The 10,566-nt window shown below is 41.0% G+C and overlaps 1 protein-coding gene across 6 annotated transcripts in view; it reads left to right on the forward strand.

The window, feature by feature from the left end:
- fgf13a (fibroblast growth factor 13a) overlaps positions 1 to 10,209 on the forward strand; it is an 83,337-nt gene extending 73,128 nt beyond the window's left edge. For all 6 annotated transcript variants that reach the window (XM_068590695.1, XM_068590677.1, XM_068590685.1 and 3 more), the window contains 2 exons: positions 4,724 to 4,922; positions 8,223 to 10,209. In XM_068590695.1, the coding sequence (XP_068446796.1) occupies positions 4,724 to 4,922; positions 8,223 to 8,359 (336 nt within the window). In that variant the 3' untranslated portion in view covers positions 8,360 to 10,209. The remainder of the gene's footprint in view (positions 1 to 4,723; positions 4,923 to 8,222) is intronic.
- Positions 10,210 to 10,566: the final 357 nt, after the last annotated feature.

The following is a 10,566-nucleotide window of genomic DNA, read 5'->3' on the forward strand; positions in this document are numbered from 1 at the left end:
TCACAGTTACCCTTATCACAGCTGAATTGTGAAGCTGTTACGAGTTAATGGATGATAGAGCAAGAGAGTTTTCCCAGATGGACAGTGTTGGCCTGTTTGTGTGTGTGTTTTACATTAATGGATATTAAAAATGGGCCAGGAAAAATCCTTCAGTATGTCACATACTTGCATCAACCTTTCAATATCCCTTCCTATATGCAGTGATTGGATCTTAATCCTCGTCCTGCAATGGAAAAAAAAATGCAGGCATAACTTAAGCCATGCCTCACTCTTGCTGTGGTGTAACATCGTTTTATACCTTTTGCCCATGAGATAAACATTTATAAATGTTTTTTTTTTAATTTGCATATGTTTTCATGTGTAGTATGTTACAGTTTGAAATGAACTGCGCTGAAATGAGATGTGCATGCCTTTAACTACAGACACTGCCAGAAGGGAGCAGAGATGGTGGAGCAGAAAGGACAGTAGGATTCATTCCGCAAACCATCTGTGCTTCTAACAAAAATCCATCTCAAGCTGTGAAAAAGATACATCTTGATGTCCTGTTAGTGTGACTACAGCTGTAATTTTGAAAAAAAAATAAAGCGGTACTCGCCCAGCATCAGGGTGGAAAAACATCGTCCTCATATACGATGTATTTAAGGCCCCCTATCCAAATATGGCCTCATCCTAAAACTGATATGTAAATAGGAGGAGGTAAAACTAGATGTCACTACTGGAAGTGTATTAGGTTTAAAAAAATGAAGCTGGTGTAGAACATCAACATACCCTAAAGATTGCAATCCTTAAATTAAAAACACTGCTCATATCTACGCTTTAGAAAAGAAAACATAAACATATTTTTTCACAGTGAATAGGCGGGGGTAAGGAACAAAGGACAGACTTTTTTAAAAATCATCAAAATCTTTGGTGTATCAAACACACCTGAGGCTTTCATCAAATTTTCCTTTCGCCCAATTGGTTCTTTTAGAAAAGGGGTACAGCTCCTAACGGCATTACGCTCGCTCATATAAAGCTGTAGGCTAATGTTCTTTTACAAAAACGTTCGCCTGGACATTGTGTTAGTGAGGTTCCTAGCTGTGCATCATTTGGACACAAACTTGTAATAGTTGCATATTTCAAGGAAAAAGCCCACATAGTGTAATGGGATCATTAAAAGTCCATTTAGCCAAACCACCATAGAGACTTTGGGGGAGGAGTATGATACGACTGGTATTATTTCGATGCAGATAGTGTCCTGCTTTTTATTTCTAAAGTGATTTCCCCTCGCTCCATCTGGCACTCGAGTCATGATTAAAGTGATGTGATTTTTTTTTCACCGGGAGATTAGTTTCAGTGAACAATAGATATGCTATTGACTGAAGGAGACGCCACTGGAGCCCATTCAAAAGAATCTGAATGTTTCTGTCAGTCACAGTCCTGTTAGAATGGAAATGGGGATCCCCTGCCATTTGGCCCCTCCTGGTAAGTGAGTGAGCCTGTCCATAGACCCACTCCAATGCAGCAGTACCAGCCAGCAGCCTCTCCTCCATCTTGGCTCTGGATGTGCCTGTATCTGTATGCGTCTGTTTATCAATAGACTCTCATTCTTCTCCAGGGCGAGTGTAACCAGCCAAATCCACATAAGCTCATTATTAGAGGTAGAACAGAACTCCTGGCTCGAGAGCTGAGCAGCTCCTTGTTTGGCTTTCACTTGCTGCCTGTGCATAACTGAGATGGATGCTGCCCAGCCTTTCTAATACTGCTGCTGCTAATCGGAGCAAGAGAGCAAAAAGACATTGAGTTAGTATTAAGGGAGGAGAGGAGTCCAATGATTTGTGTTCAGTACATTTGTACAAAAATAAACTGTGTTATACATTTAAACTAGCAGACTACTTGACAAATACTGCAATACAGTAGCTTACCCATGTGATCTGCCTATTAGAACCAAAGCACTCTTTAATGTGTGCAGCAAGACATCGCGAGCCCTTTTCCACTCTCTTGTTGTAATTGCATTATTTCTATTGCTAATCTGCATAAGTCAAATCTAGCAATTTTTGCATAAGGATTAGCATAACCCATTAAATAGGTTCCGTGTGCCTACACAAAGACAACTAGAGATTTTAAGACAGGAAATGTCATAAGTCTCTCAATTAATATGGTCAAAAGACCCACCGATAATGCATTCAAATGCTCGATTTAATCTGGATGAGATTGTGTTGGTTTTGGACACTTTGTGGAAAGCCATTAAGGGAACATCATATAGTCACTGTATTAGTCATTATTAGGTTTGCAAAGGGGCGGAAAGTTTCCTGTAAATTTCCGGAAAGTTTCCACAGGAATTTTGGCTCGGGAATTCTGAAAAAAAAATGTGGTAACGTTTTTTTGCAAAAGCATATAACAGGGAACTTAAATGTAGTTGAGAATAAGACTATGCACGGCGAGCTCAGCTGGACCCTGCATGCAGCTGGTTGGGAACAAACATAAACGTAAACATAAAACGTTCTGTTGTCTTTGAACGTCTTTGTCATCAGTGTCTGAACGTTTCAGCCCGATGCCTATAGCAAGTGTGAGAGCGTTGAGTTGCATGTAGGCCAAGAGCGGTATTGCAGACAATAGAGATTTCAATTACAGCTCGCAACATGTTGAAAAAAAATAATAACTGAACTAGTTCATTTTTTGGAGCTGTGAACTTAGTTCAAATTTTTTAATTATCAACTATGAACTGAACTAGTTCATGTAGGTCCAGGAAGAAAGCATTTAGACCTGAAAGGATTCAGGGAAAAACACTAAAGAAAGACATTTGTGTTGGGGGGTGGTCCAACATGATGCATCCCATTGAAGCGATACGTCACAAGCTTCCCAGACTTCACCTCTTCTGTCAGAGATGTTTGTCTGGAGTGGTCAGCTAATGCGAGACCGTTAAGCGTGATGATGAACGAATGTGGTTGTCAGTTAATGTAGGTGGGTCCGGGTTTTGTGTGTTGAATGAACACATCGCTATATACAAGAATGGTATTTTAACAAGTTTACAAGAGAACATTACACCGACCCACTACAAGTCACTGTAGGGCTGCTTGATTATGGCAAAATCTATTAATTATTTGGTGAATATTGAAATCACGATTATTTAACACAATTACTCATTTACTTTGGAAACATCATGCATTTATTGAAATAAAGAAAAGTTTGGGAAAAAGCTCACCACTGCAAAGGAAAATGGTGTAATTAAAAATAGGATTTGCTTGAAAGCCCGGCCCGAGTTCACTGCTTTTACCTTACAAAGCTTGTGTGCACTATAACTGCATCGCATACAAAAAGCTTCAATAGCAGAGCGACGCACATCATCAGACATGAACTTTAGTCCTGTTAGCGCTGAGAGAGAGAACAACAGAGAGACTGTTATGAATGACTCCTTGTCTAGTAGTGACATGTTGTTTGTCATGATCTCACAGCAGGTCTTTGGCTGAGGAGATACGTCATCACTCTCATCATTGACTCCCACCCAAGTGATGATTCTTTTTTTTCCACTGAGTTAGGACTAATCCTGGGCAGACCTGCTTTGGTCGGAAAACGCATCCATCTAACAGAGTTGACTTTATAATAACCCTTGTGTGTTTGACCTGCTGGCTATTACAACTCTGCAATACTGTTATTATGGTATTTGCATTTTTCTTTGCATACAAAGTTTTACTAAGATAAAAAGTTAAAAGCATGGCAAGAACAATTCACTGCTGACTAGCATACACTCGATCTCTCTCGGGGGGATTTTTTCTTCTCAATGATTAGAGTCTGTTTTGGAGACTCACTGCCCGAGAACCTCTACAAATTGGACAAACACATACTCTCACAGACCGACGCGCGCGCACACACACACACACACACACACACACACACACACACACACACACACACACACACACACACACACACACACACAACATCTTTCCCTCGGAGGACATAAACCCCACTGTTATAGCATTAATGGCCAAATCGTATATAGGCTCTGGATACTAAACCACACAGAAAGGGGGAGTGAAGTCTTGCACAGCTTTGAGTCTGGTGGGTGAAAAGCAAGTCTCATGTCTCTGGGGAGTCTCCTCACAGTTCATTAGTGAAAGAGATAAGGTCGTACCCAGATAACATAGAAAAGATAGGTAGAAACACCTCCTTGCATGCACTACCCAAATGCACACAGATTGTATAACAGCCTACAAAGCCACTTTCTAAATAGTATTACATCATGTGATGTAGTAAGAAAGTAAGTACTTAAATACGTAGTATAATTAGTGGCATGGCAGTAATGAATTATTGTGTCCAACAAAATCTCCCACAGTGCAGACAATACTGTGAAAGATAATGAACTGGACATACATAATTAACAGCTTGGAGCGAAATAAGAATATACTCCATATGTTTTATTAATGCTCCTCTATATCTGTCATATCGCTGTTATCTATGATATAAAGTGCTCCATTATTCACTCCAGTAAATGCAATGAATAGTTTCAAAAGATTCTCAAGAGACCAACATTTTCAAGCACAGGCTTGAGCTTTGAGATAACTTCTCCCCTCTTTTCGTGAGATGAAGATGCGGTGTAATGTACCATTATTAAGTTGCACTCCCAAGTAATGAACGATTCCATTCCAGCTGCTTCTGTTCTTGCCACGATGTCAAACCCTCTTGAGACCTTGTGAATTACTGTCCAACATCTACTATGCTCTGTATCTCCTTTTCCCCCCAGGAACACTTTACGCCAGAGTGCAAGTTCAAGGAGTCGGTGTTCGAGAACTATTATGTTACATACTCCTCCATGATATACCGGCAGCAGCAGTCGGGCAGGGGCTGGTACCTCGGTCTGAACAAGGAAGGAGAAATCATGAAGGGGAACCATGTCAAGAAGAACAAGCCAGCAGCCCACTTCCTTCCCAAACCTCTAAAAGGTAAGTCTTCCCAGATCCTCTTGCACACTTTACTGGTACACCATTCAGGGTTGAGTTATATATATCGTCTATCAGAGTCAGTTCATACAGTGCCTGCTCCGACCAAAAAAGTAAATGTAGTTGCACAGAACGGTTTCACTCGAAAGCGTCAGCCATCTTGGATATAGGTCAGGCGGGATAATAGAACTTTGACAGAAATAGTTGTGTCAAGAATTGAAAGAGAAGTTCAAACTATTGCGTTGTGGGTCCGTGTGAGGGGGCAAAGGGTTTCAGAAGCTATTTGAACATCTAACAAGCTCTGAGTGAGTATTATTGCAGTGCAATGCCCCCCCCCCCCCTCCCTCACCACCACCACCACCCTCCCCACCCCTCGCCCCCCGTGAGGAGCCACTCATCAGCCAATCAAAAAAAAAAAAAAAAGGGCTACACCCAATCAGAAAAACATATCTTTTGTATGTGTTGTATCCGGGTAAGATGTAATGACAGGCAGAACTGGAGCCGTCCGTCAGCGCGTATTTGTCGTCGTCACCCCCCCTCCATCAACGGCTCCAGGGGGATATATGTCACGCTTGCCTGTCTTCAAAACTCGAGAGCCCTGTTATTCTATTGAGAAAGTTGTCTCTTTTCTAGGTATTTTTCCATTATAAGACACCTGCATTGGGATCCACAAGCATTTCTCTAATGAAACCTCTCTTCCAGTGCATGTAGATATTCTTTTACTAAAGAGCTGCTTTCTCCGTGACCCTCTGTCATTTAGCATTTTCTTAGAAATGCGGGTGTTGGCCTAGCTTCCTCGAGCTGGTCACACTCCCCTGCAGCTGCACAAGCAGCAAAAACAACATGTTTTAATGCCTTGAATGGGGACTTTATTTTCATTTTATAGTCAAAGAGAACCCCACCCAAATAGACTGTGTGTGTGTGTGATAGTGTGGCAAATGTGGAGAACAGAGGAGTAGAAAGGGAGAGGCAGAAAAGGGTCTCTCTGTTGAAAAGGCCACAGTTTCCTTTCATCTTCAACAAGACACAGATTTACCTGTCAACAGAGAGAGTCTGGTTTCACTTCAATGGGATGAAATAAGACTTTTTTTCCAGTAAGGAATAACAGGCTTGCAGTGCAAAAAAGCCCAAACAATGACAAAAAGAGGGCAGTTCCTTTAGACATCCGAGTTTCACAGTTTGGATCCATCACAAATTGCTTGGTTTATAGTTTCACTACTTTATTGTGGATTTGTGTGTGTGTGTGTGTGTGTGTGTGTGTGTGTGTGTGTGTGTGTGTGTGTGTGTGTGTGTGTGTGTGTGTGTGTGTGAGTGTGCATGTGCATGTGTAAACCCAGTCAAACCTTTTGGTTTCTTAAAGTGACAGAAAAAGTATGTTATTATACAATTGTCAAGGACCAGGTAATTTGAGTAAAAAATACATTTTGATATCAGTTAATAATTGGGTTTAATTGCAACATTGTTTCTTTACATTTTCCATTTTTATGTCAGAAACCCGATAACTCAACTTTATTTTTGTTATTGAGGTCATAGTGGGAGGTGCTAAAATAGTGTATTCTTCCTACAGTTTTGCTTGAATAAACACTATGACTGAGACTTCATATTTCAAAATATATGACTTGTGTAATGATCAGCCGTATATAGTTTCATATACGTTTGTGTTAAGGCTGAACTAAAGCATACATGTGTGATTGTACTGCTGGATATTCCAGCTTAGCGTTAAATTCATCTATTTGCAGATGTGATGCTGCCCCTTCTTTCTTCTTTGGTAAAGCTCCTCCGGCCAGCAACTTATTAAGAATCTGTGTCTGCCCTCCCAGATCACTATAATAGCTTTTCACTTTCATTTACCGAGCATTTTAGGGGGTTTCAAACACACTTATGAGCAATAACCAGGGAGTGATTGCCTTGCTCTATGCTTAGAGAAAAATACTGAAAAAGAGAGGAAGAGAATATCGAGGACTGATATAGTCCGGGCGAGAAGGTAAATATCACAGATTCAAAAAACAATTACACTCAGCTGTCACTTTTTTAGTATTTCATCTACAAGCATAACTGTTTAAGTATAATAAGTATTTTTGAAGTCCAACAACAAATCCAAAATGGGAAAAATGTATAAGTGTGTTGTATTACGCAAAGATGTGGGTTATCCTCTTTAAACTTTAAATGATCCAGTAATGCACCGTATTTACTAAATCGTGTACATAATTTAACATCCAGATGTAGCTAGTGGTTTGGAAAGAGCTTTGCAAAGGAACCAGAGAGAGAAATAAAGGAGAATTTATTCCAGCAGCTCATAAAGATTTAGTGGCAGCGGTGTTACAGGACACCAATTAAAAAGCTGTCTCTGTATTAGCAATGGCATCTCCTCCAGACATTACTCACTACTCCACTGGTTCCAGTCTGTGAGTCTCAGCCCACATCCTCTCATTCTGTCTTCCTCTGGATGAAGCAAGTTCAGCTCACGTCATTCAAACCCAAACAGGAAAGTCCTCTTACAATTCTTCTAGAAATGATTGATGCAAGACACAAAGAGTTGTCTTTCTCGGGAAAAAGTGTACTATGGTCTTTCAAGTGGTGTCTTTCACCGAAGGACGGGGATATTTATGGAGGAATGTGAAAAATTACGAGATGGATGGTTGTTATTGGGGATTTCTGTCTCAGTATGAATAGCAGCACTGGTGTTGAGGTAAAACCATAATCCCGAGATCAGGCACCCATCATTATAATCATACAATACTGTCACTAACAAGACTGGAATCTATCATCAGCAGTTTCCCAGTGACACCTTGCCATTGATTGATGCATCTAAGGATGGTATCTGGATTGCTGCTGTGACAGAAAAATGCTGGGCTAAGTGTCTGAAGGTTTCTTGTTTCAGCCACACACACTCTGAGGAATGAACATCAAATAGCATTCTAGGCAGAAGAGTGTTGACAACATCCTGAAACCAAAGACTCTGATTACTGATATTTCTTCTGAAAAGCGACTGCTGAGACGCATATTGGGCCAATGCTGCATACACAGCAAATCTAGAGCACTAGCAACTCCTAAATTTATAATGCCACGCTCTGAATATAGGATTTTTTTTTTTTACTTCAGCATTAACCTAGTCTGCCATAATCTCTCGGTTCAGCAGTTTGCGTGGAACTACAAGATCTCACATTACGCCATCACTGGAACTACAGTATTCTCACCAAAACAGCGCAAAGTCCCACTTTATTGCTATTTGTGTATTACAAATCACGTCCCTCGAATTCTGTTGTTGTTTGTCTGATTCTCAGTTATTTTGTGTTTCCACAGTGGCAATGTACAGAGAGCCATCCCTCCATGACTTGACAGAGTTCTCCCGGTCCGGCAGCGGCACACCCACCAAGAGTCGGAGTGCCTCCGCTGTGCTCAACGGAGGCAAAGCCGTGAGCCAGAACGAGTCGACGTAGCCCGGCAGCCGAAACCCAGGCCTTGGGGCCGAACCACGAAACCTTACCTCCAGCAGAGCACGAATACAAGCAGACTCATCTCAACGATCAGCGGTTCAGGACTAGCTACGACAACATACCACACACAAATACGCAAACACCATCAATAACTAACAGTTAGCTACCATCATGGTCAGTCATCATCATCAAAACAAAAATCAATAGTAAGAAATTTAACAGCACATAAACCATCCTGAACATTAAAAGAAACTAATACAATTTTTCTTTTGGTTTATCTATTACCTTGATCACTCTCTTTTGGTCATGATCGTATACCAGTTAGCTCATCTTTATCTCGTTTTAATTTTATTGATTTCCTTCGGACAATAACCTTTCTTTGGTCATTTAGATACCAAGCACTCGTGCATCTGTCAGCCAGGCACAGGAAGTTAGACATGTTGGCATTCGGGGCTGCCAGTAATACTACTGGTCAACAAGGCTGCAGTGGTACAGTACAAGCCCTGCTCTCTGTCTCATCCATGCTTCTGTGAATACAAAGCCTATAAACTCCCTGGTGTGGCACAGCCCAGCGCTGCTGGGACTGTGGCCAGCCAGACGGTAGCTCTCCTGCGTCCTAGTGCACACGCTCAGAGACTGAGCTCTCTACCATGGGAAAATGAAGCCTATGTTCAGCTGACCTGAAATATATGGGACAGTGTGGCTCTCTTGCAGTTTTTCTTTTCTTTTCAGAAATACCACAGCTGCATCTTGGTTTTTGCAAATTTTCTGAATTAGCCAAGAGCTTTTTATTTGATAGCTGGTCTTGTTTCTGTCCCCTCTTGTTCTCTTCCCTCACCATTGTTCAGTATTTGTATTTCTGTTGCTGTTACATCATTGAAAGGGGTTCCAGCAAACCAAAGACAGAACGAAAGAGTGTCCCTTTAAGCCACTGAAAATCAAGCCAGTATAAAGGCTGGATTTTTTTTTTCGTTGTACATTTTTGATGAAAGAAAGCAAAGTTTTTGTGAAAAAAGGAACAATGGACAAAGAAAGTGATTTTAAACACTTTTGAGTTGGCAGCGTGCTTGATGTTGTGCTTTTTGCTGATATGCTCGATGACCGAGGATTGAAACGACTATTCTGTGTTCCCATTCCCTTCTGTTACCGCTGTGTCACAATGTCTCCGTCTTTTGTCCTCGTGATCCGTTACCTCCCTCTGTGCTTGTGTCATACTTCGACTCCCCTGCCATCCTTTTTGTCGACTTCTGTTGACTGATACAGTTCACCATAGGAATATGGTGCGAGCCCCTTCCCAGGATGCTTGTTATGTGTTTGAGTAACTTATTGTGGTGACAATATTTTCTATATTCAAAAAAAACAATACTGTGGACTTTTAGGTGGCTTAACATTTTATAGGACACGTCATATTTGTAAAAGTAAAAAAAAAAGAAAATTAACATACAAAAATGAACATCTTCCCTTTCTTGCACAGGGCATGTACAAACACAACTATGTACAAAAAGGACCCTTTTTGTGGGCTAGGTACTCTTCCCTTCAGCTACATAACTTCTTTCTGGTACATGCTTCTGGGAGGCTTTCTTTTCTTAGTTTCCTCCAGAGGTGGTTTGTATTAGATGAAACTATCTGTTGCATGGGAGAAAGCAGGGACATTCTGGTATAGAGCTGCATGATGTAGGCTATGTGTATTAACCCATGTTGGATCATGTGTTCCAAACTACCAGGCTAAAGCTGATAAAACAACATTTACAGGCAGGCATTGTGGCTGCCTGGTAACTTCCAGTTGTTTATTATTTGTTGTATACACAAAAATGCACTGAATAAAATGTTTATATTAAGATATAATTTTAAAACGTGTCAGACTTTCTTCTTTGTCCTATCAATTGCCTTATGTATGTAGGCTACTCAACTTAATCTGTATTCCACCATCCAGCCGTTGCAATTATAGAAAAGCTGGGTTGTGGGGATCAGATTTTAGTTGGCAGGATTACACGGTTGGTTGGTGGTGCAGAATCGGGAGCCATCTCTGCTGCATTCTCTCCTGAACACACACTCATACGGTACATCTTTAAGACGCCAGCGTATCATACATGGCTGTAATTGCCTCAGAGTTGAGGAGGACAGGCTTGTAGGGCTCATGGTATCTAATAAATCAATGTCTTTTGGATTTGAAAGGCTGAGGACTATATTCCTGGAAATTGCTCCACTGC

The sequence above is a fragment of the Clinocottus analis genome, unplaced genomic scaffold (assembly GCF_023055335.1).
Source record: "Clinocottus analis isolate CAN_PGR_092001 unplaced genomic scaffold, fCliAna1.0.p SCAF_10, whole genome shotgun sequence".
Lineage (NCBI taxonomy): Eukaryota > Metazoa > Chordata > Actinopteri > Perciformes > Cottidae > Clinocottus > Clinocottus analis.